Source organism: Pelodiscus sinensis, chromosome 17 (assembly GCF_052426305.1).
Source record: "Pelodiscus sinensis isolate ZL-2025 chromosome 17, ASM5242630v1, whole genome shotgun sequence".
NCBI classification, from domain to species: domain Eukaryota; kingdom Metazoa; phylum Chordata; order Testudines; family Trionychidae; genus Pelodiscus; species Pelodiscus sinensis.
This window is the reverse complement of record NC_143068.1, coordinates 31,521,010-31,543,925: the sequence shown is the minus strand read 5'-3', so window position 1 is coordinate 31,543,925 and position 22,916 is coordinate 31,521,010. Positions and strand designations below refer to the sequence as shown.

Below are 22,916 nucleotides of genomic sequence, written 5' to 3'. Positions count from 1 at the left end.
AAGGTGCCTGTCTACACTGGCCCTCTTGCGCATGTGTTCTTGCACAAGAGGGCTTATCCCTGAGCAGGAGCGTGACAGTGTTTGCGCAAGAAGCACTGATTTTGTACATTACAAAGTCAGTGTTCTTGTGCAAATTCAAGCGGCCAGTGTAGACAGCTGGCAAGTTTTTGCGCAAAAGTGGCTGCTTTTGCGCAAAATCTTGCCAGTCTAGACGCACCCTTGCTGAAGGGCAGGGGGTATTTCCAGTCTGAAGCAAGCGAGGCTGTTCAAAAGACAAGGAAGCTAGCCTGTGGACTGCACAGGGAGCAGGTGTAACCTTTTACCAACCCTGCCTCTTCTGAAGGAATAAGAAATCAGCCGCAGTTCTCAGAGACCCACTTTGGCAGCCAGCACCCAGACCTGACAAAGCCGCAGGTTCTTAAATGCACAGCCTCTCCCCCGCCCCCACGGGCACATGGGCAGCAGGAGCTCAGACCACACATCCCTGCTCCATTAGGAAAGAGGCTGGCTTTGGAACTGGGAACCAGCTGCACTCCTAGGCTGTGTCTAGACTACATGCCTCTGTCGGCAGAGGCATGTAGATTAGACAGATCAGCAAAGGCAAATGAAGCCGCGATTTAAATGATCGCGGCTTCATTTACATTTACATGGCTGCCGCGCTGAGCCGACAAACAGCTGATCAGCTGTTTGTCGGCTCGCCGCTAGTCTGGACGTTCCCCCTATCGACATCAAAGCCCTTTGTCGGCAGCCCTGTTATTCCTCGTGGAATGAGGTTTACCGGGGCTGCCGACAAAGGGCTTTGATGTCGACAGGGGAACGTCCAGACTAGCGGCGAGCCGACAAACAGCTGATCAGCAGTTTGTCGGCTCAGCGCGGCAGCCATGTAAATGTAAATGAAGCCGCGATCATTTAAATCGCGGCTTCATTTACCTTTGCTGAACAAACAAATCTACATGCCTCTGCCGACAGAGGCATGTAGTGTAGACGTACCCCTAAGGCCTTCTCCTACTGGAATGGTGCCTAGCCTAGGGTTGGCCAACTAGATCCCCTATGCCTGAAACTGCCACACACAGGCGGCAGGATTAAATTTAGAGTCCCAGCCAATTAAGGCCAATTGGAGGGGAGTTTGCCCCAGGCAGCCATGCGATGAGCTCGGACCTGTTAACCCTTCACAGGCTGCAGTGCCTTAAACTTGTGGCGCTGGCCTTCAGGTCCACGGGCCCCCCATGCTGTGATGGTTGAGTAATGAGTTGCCTCCCTTGTCAATCGTAGGGGGAAGTGGTGGGAGGAGCTCTGAGTGTGCCTGGGACCCTCCAGTCCTGGCGTGAGCTTCAGGCTGGCCTGGCCTGCCCCACCCATACAGCTCTCCTGCGTGAGGAGGGGATGGCGTGCCTCTTTGCCAACTGAATCCCTTAAACTGTCTTCCTGGCCCCGAAGAAATGCCAGGAAGAAGCCCAAATGCCAGGGCTTGCCATGGGGCAGGCACAGGGTCTTGGCCCATTGCTGCACAATCCTGGCTCGTTTTCCAAAGGTATTGCAGCACCAATGATGCTGAAGAGACAAAATGTCCTATGGGGCCGCATGCTGGGAGACTGAGCCGTGGAAGCCACACGCCAGTTCCAAGGGGCAGGAAGCAGAAATAGTTGGACAGGAAGGCGCGTGTGTGTGTGTGTCACACACGCACAACAGCCGTACACCTCTGCTCCTGGGTCTGTATAGCTAGAGGTCCCATGCAGAATGCTATGACCAGGCCCTTGTTCCCTAGGGACCTGAGGTGGCTGTGGCCCTGGCGGGTACAACAGGACAGGCCTGAGCGTGCGCCTGTGTTGTGTGGCTGTCACGAGAGACGGAGCTGCTGCCTCCTGCCACCCCGCATCTGGAAAACCATCCTATCCGGCTCGGAGGACTGCCGTTACCACGGCAACAGAGTGTGACCTGAGGAGCAGTGGGGCTGCACTGTGGGTATTCCCAGCTCTACCCCAGCCCTGCGGACTCCCTGCTCCCAATCCCTCAGTGTCGGCCCCCGGACTCCTCCCTTCCCAGAGCCCAGTTTTCCTTCCCAGATCCAGTGGAGGAAGCTGTGCGGAGGTTTCCATACCAGTGTCACCAAGGGAGGCCTCAAGCCGCTCCTCCCTGGTGAGCAAGTGAAAGGCCGTGAGGGGCCCCTTGCACGGAAGGTGAGGCAGGTGTAGTCTGAGGGGGCAGTGGCTTTAGGGATGTGTCGTCTCTGGATCCCCAGGCATGAGGCTGTATGGACCCCAACGGTGGTCCCTACCACCTAACCCTAACCCCCCCAAGCCTGGTGGGTCTGCCTGTAGATTTTACATCAGAAGGTTGCAATACAGGCTAAAGGCACGAGCCTGACGCCGCACTCATGCTCCCATGGCTCTGGTCGCTAGGAGTAGGGACACAGCACATGATCCTTTGGCCAAACATGGATTTTTATATTCGATTTCCCTGATCAGCCCCTGTCATTTCAAGGGACAACTGGACGTTTCTGCACTTCCTGCCCTAAGGCAGCGTGTAACATTGCACGCATGTTCTACCCCCGAGGCGGCTGCATTTCAGTAGCAAGCGAGGCGACTCTTCGACTGAGGCACTTTGAAATTCTTGGGCGCGGGTGCTATAGAGGTGACAGACTCTTCTCAGCTCAGCCCCTATCTCATGTTCCTACCACCACCCAAGGATTCTGGGGTCGGGGCTGAAAAATGAAGCATCAGCTGGGACTTTCCAGGCTGGATCTCTAGGGGAATGCTATTTAAATGTCTTTCCACCACCACCCTTTCCTTATTTGCTTTTCAAAGAGAATCAAACAGCCCACACCCAGGATTACACCAACTTGCTCTGATGACATTAACAGAATTGCCTAAGACATTGGCTCATACAATGCTTGCAGTGGGGAAGTTTGTTTCCACACCAATTTTCCAGCTGGCCAGAGACACACTGGGTTTGATTCTTCAATTTGCTACCCGAGTTTTATACTAAAGGGCTGAATCCACTGGGCTAGCTAACTTCTTCTGTAAACTGAAGAAGATTCACTGGCTTCAAAGGAGCTAGTTAGCAGTGTTGTCTTCAAGTCGTCATTGTCAAGTCCCAAGTCGAGTCTCAAGTCTTAATTTAAAAAATGTCAAGTCACTTTTGTACAAGCCATCAATATCGGCATTTTCGGGCAATTTTTTCACCAAGTTGATGTAACAAAATTAGCAAGTCTCAAGTCACAAACAATGAACCCGAGTCGAGTCTCAAGTCGAGTCACCTAGGTGACTTCAGTCGGACTCGAGTTCAAGTCGTGGGACTCGAGTCAACAACTCTGCTAGTTAGCCACTTTACAAACAGGACAGCCTTTATCCATATGTAGAATATGCAGCTGTGTAGGGCACCTGAAAATTTGGGGCACTGCTGGGTCTTAATGTCCTCCCACCCCCTCTTCCTATCTCTGTCCTGTAACTCTGCTTCCTCCAGAGAGGATCTAGTGAATTTAAAAGTGAAAAGGCCTGCCAGGCCTATCAGCAGAACACTGAATCTCTGAAAGAGCCATTTGTGTAGTAATGAAGCCATTTAACAGGCATATGCTAACTCTAGTTTCTGAAACCTTCAGGCTCTGAATTTACTGTGTTTAGCTACAGGGTGTCAGTTTAAAATTTGCTTTAAAAATATTTCATAAGTGAGTTGGTGAAGATTATACAAATCACACCTCTAAAAAACCATCCTCCCTTCTCTGTCACTGGGCATACGGGTGCCAGTTTGATAGTACTGCGTAGGGCCCCAAAAATCCTAAAGAAGGCCCTGTGCCATTGAGTTGGACTGATGTGATGGCGTGATCAATCTAGGGCTGCCAGATGGTTTCAACAAAAATACCAGACACACTTGACATCACATCACAATCGACATTCCATCTGATTTAGAAAATACCGGACAGTTATACTTTCTCATTTCTATTTTCGCAATTTGTTTCCTGAACAGAAAGCTCAAATACTGGACTGTCCGGTTCAAAACCAGACACCTGGCAACCCTAGAGCAATCAGTTCCACAAGTTCTTGGATAAAATCCATCCACGCCCTCCTAGCGCCAGACAGTACAGGGATAAAAAGATTACAATGGAGACTAGGGATGTAAGTGACTAGTCAACTATGCAATAAGCTAGGGCTACTCAAAACGAGGGCCGCAGTCCATTTGTTTGCGGCCCACGGGGCGGTTTGGGTTTACGCAGGGCTCAACACGCGGCTTGCGGGTGGGATCTTTTGAACATGGCCTCCACTGGGAACACGCTCCACAATGGCGAGGCGTCTCCCAGGCAGGGTGAGCATTGAAAGACACAAGCGGACAGGCTGGCAGGAAGGGATGGGTACAAGGTGGCAGCGTTTCTAGCCCCCAGGGAGGAAGTGCCGGGGCATTGTGAGGAGTGCTTTTCCCGTCAGTGTGAAAGAAGCTATTTGCATATATTTGCATGTACATGCAAACACACTTAAGTCGAGGCTCTTAGCATGTGCTGTGAATATCATTGTGACCCCCGAGGCTTCCAAAATTAAGAAGTCCTGCAATAAGCCTAGGCTTATCAGGTAGTCAAATCACTATTTGACTACTCGCTTCCCCTTCACACACCTTAGGGGGGGAGGAGAAGCAGGAGCCGGTGTTGGGGGGAGCTAGTTTAAAAGTCAGTTCCCCTCAGCACCATCTCCATTGGGCAGGGAAAGCAAAGGAGCAGCAGTCCAGGGCCCATTGGGAGCCAGGACTGCTCATTCCCAACTCGCGCCGAGTCTAGGACCTACCCCTGCTTTGGCTCTGCAGTTTAAATGTACTAGGAGCAAATTGTATCGACTACACAATTAGTCAATTACCCACTTCTTAACAGTCTTAAATGGAGACCAGAAGATGCTGCCCTTTTCCTCTTCCAAATCCTCAAAAGACATCACTCAGAGCATTAACAGAAATGCCCGTGGGTCTAAGAATATGCAATCACTTCTACAGCTCTGAATCCATGCACACCTATGAGTTTTGAACAGATGGGTGGATACACATCTGGCATACGTACGTGCATTTTTGTAGAACACGAGTACATGTACACAAGCGAATATTTGCAACCCATGTATGTCTGAGCATGTCACCATCTGCACATGCCCAGCTATGGTGAAAAAGACTTTACTTATGCTCATACAGCTCCAAAGCTTGGGCTATTCCATTTCTTTAAATGAAAATGTTAAACTTTCCTGTGGGGGTGTGGAGAAAATGAACCCTTTAGTAAGAATACAGGGTCAGTACTAGAGACCCATGCTCTCATCTTCTCTAGATAAAAGGCCACAGGCTTGGCATAAGCCATGCTGATCCCACAAAGCAGAGACTCAAATCTCGCTGTTTAGACTACTGTGAACCCACCGAAGCCACACAAAGAGAAGCTCGTGTCTAACGATACCTGAGGCACTGTAGGAACGAAAGGGCTCAAAGAAAGACATCACTTGACTGAACACGAATATCTAGAGTTGGGATTTCTAAGGGTGATCCCTAACTGAAAAGAAAAAAAAAATCAGCCCTTGTATAACTGAAATCTAAGAAAACCGCACTCACTCAAATTATACGCAGTGCAGAACTAAACCTCTCCGAGAAGCAGAACTAGGAGTACTGGGATCACATTCAGCAATGGAAATTAGAGGGTGAAATATCACATATTTCCTAAATGTGGGCAATTTGATTGTGGAATGGCCTGCCCAGGGAAGTATTGAAAATGCCACCGTCTGAGACATTTTAATCTGATTTAAAGAACCTTTAGGGAACTCGCTGTGGAAAGCAGTCCTACCCTCATTCCCAAGGGAGAAACTAAATGACCCAACAAAGTCTCTGAAAGGGAACATCCTCCTTTCATTAATTTTCATAAGCAGAGCAAAGCTCTCATCAATACAACATAAACCATCTAAGAGAATAAGGGAAAACATAACAGGAAACTGACCTGATCTAAGAAGGGGCTTGCTAAAAGTATCGGTTCTATGTGCCATGAAGATTCTGATAACTCCCCGGATCACGAAAGCACACTGCCTACGGAACTATGGGGTTTTTTGCTCTGCAAACCACTGCAGTAATTTTCTTCCTTCTTCTCATATAACACATGAAGCTGTCATGGAATGCAACTGCATTGTGACACGAGGGTACTGCACTGCACTGTAACTTGAAATAAGATATACAAATTGCGTATCTTCTTTTGATGCTATTTCAAAATAGCTTATTTCATCATTTGACGCTCTACACAGCTCCAAATGTTGAAGAAAAATGCTATTCCGAAACGTCCCTTACTGCTCGTAGAATGAGGTTTACAGGGAATAGTGAACCCAAAATAATGGACTTGCTGTGAAGCCACGGGACAGCTATTTCAGGATACTCCGGTCCCGAAATAGCGTTGCAGTGTAGATGTGCCCTCAGTGACTGGAGTCATGTACGTGTTCAGAGACAGAGCTAAGACATATCAGTGTAAGGGTCTGGCAACGGAGATCACTGCACTGCACTGAAGGGTCCGTTGGAGAAGCCAGTCACAAGTAAATATCAAATACCGATAAAGGAAGAAGTGGTGCAGAGGTTCAGACGGAAAGGGCTTTTTCATCACTCTTATACCAGCTCTATGGAACGTGACTTAGACATTCCAGAGTGGTCATAGTGGACCGCAAGCTAAATAGGAGTCAATAGTGTGACACGGCTGCAAAAAAGGAAGGGGAGGCATTGTTCTGGGAGGCATTAACAGGTGTGTTGTGAGCAAGCCACGAGAAGTCATTCTTCAGCTCTACACTGTGCTGATTAGGCCGCAGTTGGAGTAGTGTCCAGTTCTGGGCACCACATTTCAAGAACGATCTGGAGAAATTGGAGAAGGTCCAGAGAAAAGCAACGAAATTGATTAAAGGTCTAGAAGACATGAGCTACGAGGGAAGACAGAAAGACCTGGGCTTGTTTAGTTTAGAAAAGGGAAGACTGAGAGGGGACATGATAGCTACTGTCAAGCACCTAAAACTGTGTTACAAGGAGGAGGGAGAACAATTGTTCTCCTAAAGCTCTGATGATAGGACAATGGGCTTAAATTGCAGCAAGGGAGGTTTAGGTTGGACATTAGGAAAAACTTCCTACACAGGGTGGTGAAACACTGGAATCAATTGCCGAGGGAGGTTGTGGAATCTGCATCACTGGAGATATTTAAGAGCAGGTTGGATAGAGATCTGTCAGGGATGATCTAGATCCGGGGTACTCAACAATCGGCCCACAGCCTATTTGTTTGCAGCCCGCACTGTGGATTAGGTTTACGCAGGGCTCAACGTGCGGCCTGTAGGTGGAGTCCTTTGAACATGGCCTCCATTGGGAACACGCTCCCCAACGGCAAGTCAATAGAATGGTCTTCTGTTGATATACTTTTTAGTAGTTAAATTCCTGAACTGTCATTGCTCATTAAAAGTGCTGTCCTTTGGGTAGAAATCAGGTAAATATTGCATTTTATTAATACAGTAGACTTCCGATAATCTGGAACCTTTGGGACCTAGGTGGTGCCGGATTATCGGATATGCTGGACTATCAGGAGGTACTATAAATTGGTTTTTTACACACACACACACACACACACACACACACACACACAAAATATACTGTATATAGTGTTTTTAACCCTTTTTATTGTAGCACAAGCACTGTCCAGCGTTACACAATGCCAGTGGCAGGCTGACTTGGTCCTGTCTGGTTTCCCTCGGTTCAGCTGCTGCCTTGTGACTCGTTTTTTGCTGAAGCTCAAATGGCTCTTGCCATTTTAATGCCGGACTATCAGAAGTGCTGTACAATTGGATGCTGGACTGCTGGCGTTTTACTGTATCAGCAGAACGGACTTAAATGGGGCCTGCATGTTGTGTAGTCTTGCCTTAATCTTTGTATTCATGCCCATCCACATGAAAGATGATATCTGCATATATTTGCATGTATTTGTAATCACACTTAAGTTGAAGCCCTCGGCATGTGCTGTGAGTATCATTGTGGCCCCTGGGGCTTGCAAAGTTGAGTAGCCCTGATCTAAAGGATCTGCTCTAGGAATTGTTTGGAGGCGTTCAGACCAGATGATCAACATGATCCCTTCTGCCCTTGGAATCTAGGAATCACAGTCCCATCAGCAAAGGAAGTAAGCAGGCAAATGTGGCAAGGCATGGAAATAGACTCTAGTATTTCCCTAATGAGGGCCCATATAAATATATATGCAAATAACTTCTTTCACACTGATGAGCATGGATACAAAGCACTTCCCACAATGCCCCAGTGCTCCCGGCACCTCCTCCCTGGGGGCTAGAAATGCCGTGTCCCTGCCTGATCTGTCTGCTTGTGTCTTTCACTGCTCACCCCGCCTGGGAGACGCCTCGCCGTTGTGGAGCGCGTTCCCAGTGGAGGCCATGTTCAAAGGATCCCACCTGCAGGCCGTGTGTTGAGCCCCACGTAAACCCAACCTGCCCCACAGGACACACACAAATAGGCTGTAAGCAGCCCACAGGCTGCGTGTTGAGTAGCCCTGCTTTGGAGAAACATCCAGTCAGCGATGAAGACTCCACCAGGACCCTGGCGTACTGCTCCCGTGGTTAATTACTCTCCCCATTGAAAATGCGCCCCTCAGTTCCAGTCTGAATTCAGCTTCCAGCCACTGGCTCGTGTTAGACCTTTCTCTGCTAGACGGAAGAGCTCATTATCAGCCAGCAGCTGGTCCTGCTGTTACCCTGAGGCTGCTCTTTATAGACAACTCTACCGCAGGACCCCTCGGGTTTTGATAATGTGCGATGTAATGACATTCCCATGCGCACCCAGTGTTATTTACACATCTAAAATCGGGTGTGAAAGCAGTCTCCAGCTGTCTTGGCAGGAAGACTAGCTTCCTTCCCCCATAATGCTTGTCTCTAGCATGGCACGTAGTACAGAAATGGTACCCAGGGGAGCCAGGTCTGGCTATGCTATACAGCTTCTTTAGGGGTCCAGATGCTGAAAGGCAGGGACCCTGCTTCCAAAGATCTACCCTCCCAGTATCCGAGGTTCATGCAGGGGCTGAGACAGCGCCGCTCCCCTCGTCAAACCTGGCCGGTGGCGAGTCAAGTGTCAGACAGCAGGGAGCAGATGGGAGAAAGGCAGAACATGAAAGCGCTGGGAATAAAGGCAGCGGCCGGAGTGCGCCGATGGGTTTACGCTCCGATGGAGAGGCAGCAGTTGTATTATCCCAGAGCCCGGGGGCAGTTCTTTAGAAACCTTCTGCTCCCTTCTCCCGATCAACCCTCCGGTTCCCACTCTCTCCTTACTCAAACAGCACTTAGTGTTGAGTGCACAAGTCCAGGGAGCCCTGCGCAGGGGCCAGCGTCCTAGAGCAAGAGGGTTCAAGGTACGAGTGGATCAGCTGGCCCCGCAGAAGGGACCAGCAGCTGAGCCATCCCTGGCTCTTCCTCGGAGGACCCGACTGTGTCGGGACACACTGGTGGCAACGGAAGAGACTTCCTGTCTTTGCATAGTGAAGGGCTCACAAGCAGAGCCACCAAACCAAAAGCATCAACTGATTTCCTCCTACGATGACCCTAATTCAGAACCCAGCCTGGCCCCCATCTCCTTCTGCACAGACTAGACCTCTCTTGGCTTTGGCTGCCCACCTCCCCAGAGGTAGCGCTCGCAAAGCCGCCACCACCCACTGCCGAACACAGACAAAGAGGCACCACCGAGTCCCCGCGTGTTCGCCGACATCTCCCTGCATGTCAGCGGAGCTCCACCGACTTCGACTGCGCCAGCCGTTTATACCAACTGAGAACCAGGCCCTTGCACCAGATCCATCCTTCCCTGGTAGCTCTGCATCAGCTCCGTAGGTGGGAGATGCTGGAGAGGAGCAGTCACCCTGGCTGCTGTCTGAGAAGAGGATGAATGAAGGAGAGCGAGCCGGCACTGGGCAAGTGCTCAGGGCCAGCTGTCCTGAGCACAGTCACATTCCTTCTGCCCTCCAACCTCTGCCACACCTGACTGACTCTTGCTGATCGGAGCTTCCATCCCCTATGCAGCGCTCCGTCCCTTCTGCTTGTTCTGAGCAAGGATGTTAAATGTTGGTTAATTTACTAGTCGAGTAGCCGATGGAATTTCCATTGACTACTCGATAGGCACTTCTGCGTTCCGCCTTTGAAATGTACACGAGCCCATTTCAAAGTTGGAACTCCGCGTGCAACCCGAGCCAGCGGGATGTCCTGCTGACTCAGGGCTCCACACGCTTTGAAATGCACAACAGCCCGGGGGGGGTTTTCAAAGCTCTTGTGCATTTCAAAGCAGAACCGCCCGCATGGAGCCCAGAGTCAGCGGGACTTCCCGCTGGCCCGGGACTGCCCACAGCATGCCAGCTTTGAAACGTACAAGAGCTTTGAAAACCAGCGGGGGCCCTTGTGCATTTCAAAGTGGCAGCACCCGCATGGAGCCCGGGGGCAAAGTCCCCCACTGCCCCCGGGCTCCATGCGGGTGCTGCCGCTTTGAAATGCTGCATGGAGCTGGAGTCAGCTCGGGACTCCCTAGCTGATCCTGGGCTCTGTGCAGCATTTCTTTGGAACCTGGGGTCAGCTGGAACTCCCCTGCTGATTCTGGGTTCTGCAAAAATGCCGCATGGAGCCCCCAGCTGACCCCAGGCTCCACGTGGCACTGCTGCTTTGAAGTACCCCTTCTTCCCCCTGCCTTATCTGATAGAGGCAGCAAAGGGGGGAAAGTGACTAGTCGACTCAACTATCCTATAAGCATTTGCATATCGGATAGTCGACTAGTCCTTAACATCCTTAGCTCTGAGTGCTGGCCAGCTCCCCGGCCAATCAGCAGGGCAGAGAGGACGATTAAGACTTTTTATGCACAGTATTCTCCTGCCAGCAGCACAGCCAACACTCCCCTCCCCCCACGTCATTCTCCTTAGCTAATCCCCTCTTCTATCCCCCACCCCCAAGCCCGTCACTGAGCTGGTTCATTGACACAGCCATGGAGTGACACAGGAGGGCAGAATGTAAAGGGCTCCGAAAAGGGCTTAACCCGCGACAGCAATCGCTGCCCGTCCTTTCCGACGCCGGCCCCTTCTGACCCGGTGTCAAGTGGAGATTGTAACTGTCTCAAAGACACGGAGGTGAAAGGAGCCGTGTTCGCACCCGGCGCACAATCTACGCGGGCGCTGCCCCCTTGAGACAAAACCTCAGGAAGCTGCCTGGGGAAACCCAAATTGATAAATAAACTGGAGGCCAACAGCCAGTGGAAAACCTGTAGGTCTCCGTTGAGTGGTCACCAGCTGCCTGTGCTGCTGGAAAGCAGAACTCAGCTGGGACTTAGGACAGCGGTACTAGCCTCGAGGCTAAATTACAGTAGATCCACGTTCTTGGCTCAGGCCCAGACTTGTTGAATGCTCCGGGGTGAGTCCATTAACAGCTCCCTGCCTCTGTTTCCCCACGTGACTCTCTTCGTTTGACTCCCCTGGGAGGTCGGCCGTGGAGCTGAATCAGTAACGCTCGGCTGGGACAGGTTTCCAGGAGAAAACCGCAGTCTCCCCCCTCTCCCCTCCCCGACTCAGAGAACTTTGCTGGATCGCGTGGATTTCACCAAAGCAGGATTCAGAGGAAGACAAAAGAGGAGGGGGCGAGTTTGAGAAGGTCAAAATGTCCCATTTGCAGGGTAGGGCCCTACCGATTCAAAGGGACCTTCTCATGACAACACCCTGCTGCCAGAACCCAGCCCTGCGGCAGCATCCCCCCCATCTCCCTCCCTCCTCTGGAGCAGCCCTTGTACCCAGGGGAAGACGAGGTGCGCCAAGCGGCTTTCCCATTCCCAGCCCGGAGAGGGGCTCGTGTGAATGGGGCCTGCAGAGCAGCGAGAGATGCCGGGATGGAAGAGATACAGGATCATGGGGCATTAACCCATCATTTTTAGACACCTTTAGCAGGACTCTGGGCCCTTTACGTCCAGCGGCTACAACAGGCAGGGGAAGGCTTTGACTCCGCCCCCAGAACGCCTGCTGTAGGCGTACTGGCAGGGGAGTGTTGCTGCCTCTCCAGGCAGTAGCCTCCCCAGGGATTGAAATTAGGGGGGTGTTTGATTTACATGGGGGAGTGTCAGGGCCGATGAGGGATGAGACCATGAGGGTGAAGGTGGGCTGTATGGCCACCTCCCCAGTTTTGTGAAGGTGTTGGGGAAATTCAGGGGGGGTATACACCCCCATGGGGGAGGGGGAACCCCTGCCTCCAGGGATGGAGAGGCCGGGGCCACGTGCCATCCCACCTCCCCATGGTGCTGGGAGAGGGGCTTGGCTCTCAGAGGGCAGGACTTAGGCAGAAGGGATGGGGCTGAGGGCTAGGCTCCCCCCACCCTGGCTCCCCCCACGTTTACTTCATTAGCAGCCATGTCTGGAAAACAAAGAGAAAGAGGCAGAAGATTTTAATCTTCTCCGTTTTCTGCCTCCCTCCCCTGCGTGAACGGGGCTCATCCCGCTTTACCGACAACCCCGCACACCTCTCTGCAGGGCAGTTCTCATCCCCAAAGTCCCGGGGCAAGTCTTGGACTCATGGGCAGAGTTTGGGCTAGGCAGGCTGTGCCAGGATGGGAACACTGACATACATACTGCACCAGTAAAGTGCACCCAGAGTGGACCCAGCTACTGGCCAAGCAGTACTTTACTGGTGTCGCTGATTTCATCCGCCTCTCCCCAAGTGAAACAAACTTGGAAGCTAAGTTTGGCCAGTTTAACAATCTCCATGAGGGGTTTCTGCAGGTCCATGGGCGGGGCGGATGTGTCACATCCCTTCATACCCTCAGTGACACAACTATGCCAGCAGAAATCAGTAGTCTAGACACAACGGCTGTGTCTACACTGGGCCACTTATTCCGGAAAAGCAGCCGCTTTTCTGGAATAAGCTGCGAGCCATTTCAAAACTTCTCAGCTGGGGTCAATCAACCAATCAGTGGCCTACAATGAGACCTAGCAATTAAAAAAAAAAAAGAGTGTAAGTTATTCTTTGATTTACTGTCTTTTTTGTAATCATCATAATACTTATTAGAACTTCTAGAGCTGCTTCCAGGCAAAGATTGCAAAATACTTGACTAACATTAATTAAATATTGCAACACCTTTGGGAGCTACGTACAAAGAGGGAAGCTGAAGTAGAGCGATTAAGCCTTTTTCCGAGGGTCTGACAGCAATTCAGGAGCAGAAGTGGGAACAGAAGCCAGGAATTCCAACTTGCAATCCTTCGTGCTGTACCCTGAATCCATTCCTTTTACATACCTAGGGACGTACCCCAGGAGTAGATGTGAGACTAACTGATTTTTCAGTTTGGAACCAAAAAAAAAAAAAAAAAAATCTGAAAAAATTCATTTCAGGTGGAACAAAATGTTTCATTTAATCCAAAATGAAGTTTTGTTTTCAGATCCTTTCTGGGTGTCCCATTATTTCTTCTTTTTTTTTTTTATTTAGCTAAATTTTGAAACAAAAAGAGTCAAAATAAAACGTTTTGGGAAAAAAAAGTCAAAAAGTTTCATGTCCAAATGAATTTGAGAAATAATAATAAAAACCCTCGCCCCTTCCTTTTTTTCTCCCTGCACAAAACTATTTCTCAAATTCAGTTCTAATTCATGAATAGTTTTGGTGACCCAAAACATGCCATTTTCGGGTTTTTTTGTTTGTTTGTTTGTTTTTTGGTGGGGAGAACAGTAAATTCTTGCTGTTCTTCCCAGGAGTCCTGAATTCCAGTCCTCAATTGGCCTTCCTGTCTAATCACCGGAGAACACTCCCTTCTTTGGAAGGGAAAGGGTTATGCCTTTCATCCCTTTCTCATTTCAACCTTTATCAGCTGTGACTGGAGGTGAGCCTGTCCTAAATCTTCCTAGGAGACAGTTCTGTGCCCTCAGACTTCACCTAACAGGTTAGCACGTGTGCTTGGAACAGAACAACGCTGGCTGATTCCCCGCCGCCTCCTAGTTTTCTCTCGAGGTGCTCTGATTTATTTCACTGCCTCTCCACTCCTGCTGGAAAGGTCAGAGAGATGGAACAAGGCTCACCTGCTGTCTGGAAGCCTATAGCAGCTGTTGCTTTCCGTGTGGGGTGATATCCGTGTGCATATCAATTCACAACTTAGACAGAGCTGTGTGCATCTTGGCTGGGTTCCGTATGTCTGGGGGGACTGGCTAGGAAAGAGCGGGGAGCCGCCAGCCAGAACAGCACAGGAAGATGGAGTTCACTTGACTCCGTAGCAGCTTCAATCTCCTCCCGCCCCCGCCCGGGCGCAGTCGCTTTTATCACTAGCCGTGTCTTGCTGAAACCTAGGGGTGGCATGAGCTCAGGGCCCCACTAGAGGAGGAGCAGAGGAGGACACGGAAACGGGATTTCAGAATCCTCCATAGGAGACCCCACTTTTCAAGCCAGTGAACGAGGCAGACTGTGCTAGTGCCTCAGGACAGGGAGGGCCTACAGTTCAGCATCAGAGGCGGCTTGATCGTTATCGGCTGCCGCACACTTGCTCAGAACAGACTCGATCTGCCAGTTTCGCCAACCCACTGGCAGCCGTTACCAACCGCCACTAGCAGCCAAATTCATTTCAAAGGCACACAGATTAGACGCGAGATTCCCATCACTGGGCAAAGAGGAAGCATTGCCCAGTGGTTAGATCACTAGCCCTAAGGTATGCTTACACTGCAATAAAACACCTGCAACTGGCCCGTATCAGCTGACTCAGGCTTGCAGGGCTGGGCAATGAAACTGTATGTAGATATCCAGGCTTGGGTAGTGCCCAGCCTCTAGGATCTTGCAAAGATCTCAGATCCCAGCCTGAGCTCAGATGTCTACACAACAATTTTATAGGCCTGCAGCCCAGTCAGCTGATGCAGGCCGCTTATAGGTGCTTTATTGCAGTATAGACATACCAGATATACCTTGAGGCTTTGTCTACATTCGGAATTTTGCCGAAAGAGGCAATGCGAATGAAGCGCAGATTAGCATTTTCTCATGCTTCATTTGCATAATCTCTTTCGGTCCATTTTTGCGCAAGGGGTTTCTGTGCAAAAACAAGCAGTGTGGCCGTGCTCGTTTTGCGCAAAAACCCCCTTTTTGCACAAGATCCTTATGCCTCTCTGGGACAGGCATAAGGATCTTGTGCAAAAAGGGGTTTTTGCACAAAACATCCACGGCCACGCTGCTTGTTTTTGCGCCAAAATGGACCGAAAGATTATGCAAATGAAGCATGAGAAAATGCAAATTCGTGCTTCATTTGCATTGCCTCTTTCGGCAAAACTCATAGTGTAGCCGTAGTCGGAGAGTCCTGGTTTCAGTCCCTTGCTATGCCACAGATTTCCTACGTGACCTTGGGAAAATCATTTAGCCTCAGGTCCCCAGCTGGAAAGTAGCCTTCCCTGCCTTATCTCCCTGCGCTGTTGTGAGTAACCATGAGAAAGATTAGAGGCCGTGAGATGCTATGGGACTAGGGGGCAGCTACGTGCCAAATAAAAATGGCAGATCTTGGGAGCAATCCAGCTCTCCCCACGCAGATCTAGAAAAGCAGAACAAACTAGAGAGGTGAATTTTGTCCCAGGAAAATAAGCTCCATTTAGAATTTGTGAGCAATTTTGCTGTACACAAAAGGGAAGGGCTAAAACCTGGAGAAAGGCAGATGGGTCCCACTTGTTCTGTAGCCCTGCCAGTCTACCCCTGGTGCACCTCATTCCTGACCTGTAACTCTCCTGCTAGTCCAAAAACCTCAGAGAGGGAGCTGTGTCAGTCTGAAACTTTAAAAACAAACTATAGTCCTGTGGCACCTTAGAGACTAACCACAATATATAGACTCAAATGAATTGGAGTGGAAACAACAGAAACACACACACACTACGCAGTAACACCGCAAAAGAAGTACCTGTCAATTGTAGGACCCTTGTGAATGAGGCTAATTAAGTGGGCTGGATGTGTCGCATACATAGCTTTTGAGGTGCTAGTCTGATCTTCCTTTCACCTTCAGAGATAGGCCCTTGGATGAATCTGTTTCCTCTCTCATCGCCAGTCCTCCTAAAACCGTGCCAGACTGCACAGGCATTTACGAACCGAGACACGTGTCAATAGGGGGCCTCACCACTTATTTCAGTTGTGATCAAAACAGAATCTCTTAAAATTAAAAAAAAAAGCCCAAAGCCAATAATTGACACTCAAAAGAAACATCCAGGTGCAGCGTTTGCATCTGGTCTGTGCGCACGGTTACTGTGGCTGTATGCAGTGATAGGGGCACGAGCAAGGCAGGGAGGGCACCAATGTGTCTCGCACACACAGTTCCAAAAAATCTGAGCCCCAACATCTTGATTGTCCTGAGAAGGATGATCCACTGGTCAGTGGGCTAGGCTAGGCTGTGGGAGACCTGGGGCAGTTCCTGCTTGGCTACAACCATCCTGTATAACTTTGGACCAATCACTTAGGCCAGGTCTACACTAGACCCGGAAGGTCGGCTTAAGGTACCCAACTCCAGCTACGTAGAATACGCTCCCATCTGCTTCCCTTACTCCTTGCAACTGCAAGGAATACGGCATTTGATTTACGGGTCCTAACTACATCTGCTAAACCAGTGGTGTCCAACACACTAGCCACTAGTGGCTATTTGGCCAGTTGAGTGTGGCTAGTTGGCTTGAACAATGTGGCTATTTGGCCGGTTGAGTGTGGCTAGTTGGCTTGAACAATGTGGCTATTTGGCCGGTTGAGTGGCTAGTTCACTAGAGCAGTAATCATTATGCTGGCTACTGCTTCAGAACTGGTTGGACACCCCGGCACGAAACCGAACACCGGAATGTTTGTCTCTGGCCCGGCAAGAGAAGATGTGCCTGTAGGGTCTCAGTGCCTTTATAGTGGTCCCCAACCTTTTGGGGCTGCCAGGTGCCCGGGGGCACATGCCTGCCTTAGATGAAATAGCCCTTCCATCTCCCTGGACTGGCAATGAGAGAGGAAGTGGGTATCTCAGACCGAGAGGTGTAATCATTGGGATGTGCACAGAGAACGGAGACAGGGCTCGCAGACATACCTGCAGCCAGTATATGCAGCAGCGATGCTAAACTTCATACAAAGCCTTGTGAAACAGGCTTGATGGCAAACAAAAACTGTTTGTCTTTTTGCGGCATTTTCAGCTTTCCCTGGGGAGAGAGACATTTAGCACCTCCTGGTGCAAGCAACTAGCCTGCAATCAAGAAGATGGATTTGTGGTTGAGATTAACTAGAGGCCCTCGCGTTTCCTTTGGTGCTTGCAGCAGAGGAACAAAACAAAACAATCAGACAAGCCAAAAAACAATCAAGGTTCTTTTGAGGCTTCTTAGGATGGGTGACTAAATCGCATCATTCACTGATGGTCTGCGTGACCAGAGGACACGCCCTTGATGCCTTCACCTTGCAAGCCAGGAAAAAAAAACTGGCCTTTGTGTTATTTTACTTTTCACATTCAGCCGATCATAAAATACAGAGGATCTGTCTACACTTGCACCCTCATTTAATAGAGGGATGCAAATGAAGACATTCGAAATTGCAAATGAAGCCAGGATTTACATATCCCGTGCTTCATTTGCATTACCACGTTATGGCGCTATTTCGAAATAAAACACTCTGTAAAGACGCATTATTTTGAGAGAAAACCCTTCTCTCGAAATAACTGATAAACCTCATTGTATGAGGAATAAGGGTTATTTCGGGAGAAGGATTTTCTCTCGAAATAATGCGTCTACACAGCATATTTTATTTCAAAATAGCGCCAAGAACGCGATTATGCAAATGAAGCGTGTGATTTGTAAATCCTGGTTTCATTTGCATCCCTCTGTCGAAAGAGGGGGCAAGTGTAGACATACCCAGACAGGGTGGAGAATTCAACTCGACCCTCTGGGAAAGATTCCTGGGCACTGGAGTGTGAACGATGTGGCTTCCCTGAGAAGGGTGACGCAAGAGCACATCGGATCTTTGACCCCCCCCAAATTATGGCATGGACTTCCCACCTCCAGCCCTCAGTGCAACATGCAGCTCATATTCTGCCTTCCACTGTATCCTCAGATCAGTGTTCCCTGTAAGCTGAGCGCTTGGGCAGCCACCCAGGAGAGATTCCGGTGCTGCCCAGCTGACTAGAAGAGCACCCACAGCCCCTTCAGCGAACAGCATGTGTTTATATCAGTGGTGCACATCTGCACCTGGCTCGGTGCACATAAGAAAATTTATTATGCACACAGATAGAAAAAATTAGAGGGAAAATTGCCTCAGGTCCCCATTAGCGTCAGTGAAATTACATGCCGTTAAAGCAACAGCTTGATACCACTGAACCAAATTCATCTCTATTGTCAATGGAGTTACACACTCAATGGGCCAAATGTGTCCATAGTGTATCTCAATATTCCATCCAGTCTTTCTTTAAATTTCCCTCAATGAACATTGTAAATATTATTTTGTTATTTTAAAATTAATTTACATGGAGAGATCAGGCCAGTGGCTTTTCCTGCTATTTCATCTGAGGGAGAGGGGAAAAAAAGTGAGAAAAGAAAACACATGGCAGCTGCTTTATTGTTTCCTGCTCTGAATTCCCAGGTTTGGTTTGAGATTAGGAACCAGGTGAAGTACGAGAATGGAAACGGGACAGTTTGTGTGAGTGGGTGTTCACGTCAGCCAGCACTGTCTGGGGGAAAGTTAGCGCTGGAACAGATCCGTTTGATTTAGCTGCAAGCTTTGGATGATTTCCCACTAGGCCACAGCAGGAAAGCACCCAGAGCAGTGGAAAAAGGCGCTGCCAGGATGAATTGTCGGTGCTGGTTTTAAGGGACAGGTCCTTTGTTTATTAGAGCTGTACAGAGCTGGGACAGATAATATTTCAAAGGCCCTGCCCATTAGGAAAGGAAAATTGGGGGTTCATTCCACCCTGAACACCACTACAGAAAATCAAGGCATGGAGGGTCAAGGGCTCTCAGGCAGCAAGATCAAGAGAGCCTCAAGCACTCTTGTGTGTCAGGATTTAGCCTAAAGATCTGGTTCCGGCCTCTCCTCTAATCAACAGCCCCCTATTAAGGCTGCCTGATCTATGCTCCTGGCTCCAAGTCTTTGGAAAGAACCGTTGACCTGCGGGGTCCCCTGGCTGGGTACAGTCTCCTAAATAATCCTGGGGACCTTTCATGGGGGGATCTCTAAGCGCTTCACGCCCTGCCCGGCTGGGAGGGAGGTGACTATCCCTGCGCCCCTGCTGCAGAGTGGCAGATGCTCTCTGCCCTGGACCAATCCCAATCTGGGCTGCCAGTCCTGCCCAGACGGTGAGAGAGGAGAGCAGATGGTCCCTGCTCCCCCAGGAGGCAAACTCTCAGCCCCTCCAGCTGGGGCAGCTCCCGGGAATTGCCCTTCCCGGAAGGGGCTCGAGGGCAGACTCCGGGGAGAGCAGCCCTGGGAAGGGAGACCAAGGGGCACAGAACCTGGTGCCTGCAGGTGCCCCTTGTGACCCTGTCCAGCCCGTTGCCCCTCTGCCTGGGGGCCACTGAAGTCTTCTGAAGTGCAGCAGCCCCCCCCCTTTCCTATAGCTCCTCTCTAGACTGATCCCCGCGCCCCAAGGGTCCAGCCCGGAAAGGGGGGTGGGGTCCGGCACCCTCCCCTACGCCCCCTCCCCCTCTCTCGCTTTCCTGGCCGGCTCCAGGGCCAGGACCACCGCTCCCCCCGTTATTTACTACACTCCTTTCAGCCTGCAAACCAGCCCCCCCCCCCCCGCCCGGCTCCGCGCAGCGCAAGAGAAAAGGGGCCGGGGAGTAAAACCCCGCAGGTAGGAAGCTTGGTGCCAGCCCCTGCCCCTGCCCCAGCCCGGCTCCAGCAGCGCCTCGCCCCCCGTTACCTTCCATCTCCTTCGGGTCGCCGCAGCTCACGTTCAGAGCCGCCGCTCGGCCTCTCGGGGGGCTGCGCTTGGCTCGCAGGTCCGCGAACATCGGGCAGCCGGCTCCCAGCGGGCGCAGCAGCGCGCCGGGGAAGGGCAGGTCCCGGTGCGCCTCCTCCGGCTTGGCTACCCCGGCTCCAGCCGCGGCCGCCTCCCCTGCTGCGTGTGCGCCTGCAGCCAGGCGCTGCCTCCGCGCCTGCCCCGCCGAGCCCCCCTCCGGGCACTAAGGAGCCGCCGCCCCGGCCCCGATCGCTGCCCGGCGGCCGAGCCTGGGTGCCCCCGGGCGGAGAGCCCCGCTGCGCGGCTGGCTGGAGGGAGGATGCCCGGGCGCCGGCATCCCAGCAAGGTCACCAGCCCAGCGCACCCGAGCCAGGGCGAGGTCCCACCCCCGGGCCTGTCTCCTTGGCCGGTCCAGGGGGGGCAGGCTCCGGAGAGGCGCGGGGGCCGCGGCTTCCTTCTGCGGCGGGATCCGCCCGGCCCCGGTGTAGCGGTCACCCCCCGCCGGCACGGGGCGTCTCCTCGGCGCGCTCGGCAGGGCGCTGGTAGGTTTCCCTTGGCCACATGTGCCGCCGCCGCCGCTGGTGGCTTCGCGCAGCTGCTGCACCCTGCGCTCCTGGCTGCGAGCTGGAGCCAGGCGGGCGAGAGAAAGCGGCTCCGCTTGCACCTGACTCGCCCTCCCGCTTTCCCCGACCGCCCCCTCGGGGCAGGAGCAGCCCCCGGGATCCTGCGCTCGCCCGGGCACGATTCACGCTCTTCCCTTCCGCCTGCGGTTTCACCTGCGAGGGGAGGGACCGGCTTGAAGGACAGGACCTTTGTGGAAGCAACAGCGGCGTGCAAAAGGGGTGGCCTGCCCGGCTAGCCGCTCATTTGCATCTCATTAGGGAAGCCCAGGCTGTTGCCCAACCGGGAGTGCTTGGCAGAGGGGGGGCGTGTCCAAGCGGCTGGGAGAGAGGCAGCGAGGAAGGTTCACACAAAATCTCTCTCCCCCCAGGCATGGGTGTGTGTGAGTATGGAAACCAACCACTCAGCTGCCCGGTATAAAATAGCCTGGGCCTGCCACAGCCTGGCAGTTAATCCTCACATGGCCTGGAAACCACAAACCCTTCCCTAGCAGACAGCCCCCTGCTCTTCCCGCACAAAGCCTCTCTCAGCTCCCAGATCCCTACCCATGCGCGGGGACCTTTCTGCAGCTCCTGGCCCAGGTGCCCTGCAGTGAAAGGAGGAGTGATTCACTTCTGATCTGTGCCACAAAGGCATCCTGGAAGCAGCTGGAAGTGGGAATGGGGGGGGGGGATCACACACTTGCTTCTACCATGGGACTGAGCATTTTGGGCACGTGGGTTCGTAGCGTTGATTGTGGTTTTCCTAAGGAGTCTGCATTCAACTGGGAAGCAGTGGTCCTGATGGAGCACCTTGATAGCTGCCCTAAGAGCATCCCGCTGCTTTTAATAATAGTGGTGATATACCAAGCTGATTGTGGCATAAGACCCATTCAGATCAATGGGCTGCAGGCTCACGTGAGTCTAAGGCACCTTTTAAAATCGGGTTGGACCCCTAGGCCCTTCCCAAAATGTCCCTGTGATTAATAAATATGGTGCCATATTCACACCACCACTCCAAACAGCCCCTAACTCCACCACTCCCAATCCCAGCGGTAATGCTAAACCAGGCCACCAGCCCCAAACCTCACTCTAAACACGGCCACTCAAGCCACAGTCCATGGGCTGCATGCGGCCCATTTGTTTGTGGCCTGCGGGACGATTTGGGTTAACGTGGGGCTCAACACGCGGCCTGCGGGTGGGATCCTTTGAACTGGGAACTCCACTGGGAACACGCTCCACAATGGCGAGACGTCGCCCAGGCAGGGTGAGCAGTGAAAGACGCAAGGGGACGGGCTGGCTGGAACAGGCGGGTACAGGGTGTCGGCATTTCTAGCCCCCACGGAGGAAGTGCCGGGAGCACCAGGGCATTGTGGGAAGTGCTTTGTATTCATGCCCGTGAGTGTGAAAGAAGCTATTTGCATATATTTGCATATATATTTGCATGTATATGCAAACGCCCTCAAGTTGCAGCCCTCAGCATGTAGTTGAGTAGCCCTGCTCTGAGGGGTCACCACCCAGCCCCTATGCTAAATGTAGTGTGACCTGCTGAACCCCAGGCGGAGGCCACCAAGGAAGCCCACCCAAAACCCTGACACAGGTTGACCAACTGTTCCAAACTACAACCCTAGACCAGGCCAGCCACTGATGCCACGTGACCAAGGCAACAATCAGACCTTACCCCTGTCAGTAGCCTGGAACCACCAGCCACCTCAGACCCTAGCCTGGAGCCCTGTATCCATAACTCTAGACTGGGGGACCTCCTGGCCCCAGGCATAGCTCCAGCGTGGGAACAACGCCACTATCAACAGCACCTCCACCACGACCTCTTGGCCACACAGCTCCAGTGGCCCTTCCCCCAAACATAGCCAGGCACTGCAACATGCAACAGGCCCCTCCACTAACTCTACTCTGGGATGCCGGTGCCCGAATCCAGAGAGCCCTTGCTAGACCCATCCCTAACCCCTATGATTCTGCGCATGACCTTGGGCTGCCTTGTGGCCCCATCCCAAGGATCTGTGCCAGCCCCAGCTTTCACGGTTGACCAGTGAATTCCGGGGCACCCAGCCCTACCCAAAGAACCTCAACCAGCCCCAACCCTGCCTTTAGCTTGAGAACCTCCCTAATCTTAACCTTGGACATGGTCCAGCCAGGGAGCCCAGTTTACAGAGAAACACAGCGGCACAAAGCACCTGAACAGCTGTTTCCATGAGTCCTTCCCCCCCGCTGCCCCGGTGGCTTTGCCCAGCAGAAACGAGCTGGCTCGCGGAACCCATGAAAACCATGTTATCGATGTGAGGGCTCCGAGCCTGTGAACACCTATGCACGTGCGCAGTGTGGAGCCATGTAGATTAGGCTGATCGGCAAATTTAAATGAAGCTGCGATTATTTAAATCGCGGCTTCATTTCCCTTTGTCGAACAAACAAATTTACATGGCTCCGTC

The 22,916-nt window shown here is 51.9% G+C and overlaps 1 protein-coding gene across 2 annotated transcripts in view; it reads right to left on the bottom strand.

The window, feature by feature from the left end:
* SAMD10 (sterile alpha motif domain containing 10) overlaps positions 1-20,730 on the bottom strand; it is a 51,199-nt gene extending 30,469 nt beyond the window's left edge. Inside the window, exon 1 of one of the 2 annotated variants that reach the window (XM_075901011.2) lies at positions 19,835-20,730. In XM_075901011.2, the coding sequence (XP_075757126.1) occupies positions 19,835-19,925 (91 nt within the window). In that variant the 5' untranslated portion in view covers positions 19,926-20,730. The remainder of the gene's footprint in view (positions 1-19,834) is intronic. The other variant, XM_075901010.2, reaches the window with a different exon arrangement.
* Between the last annotated feature and the right edge of the window lie 2,186 nt (positions 20,731-22,916).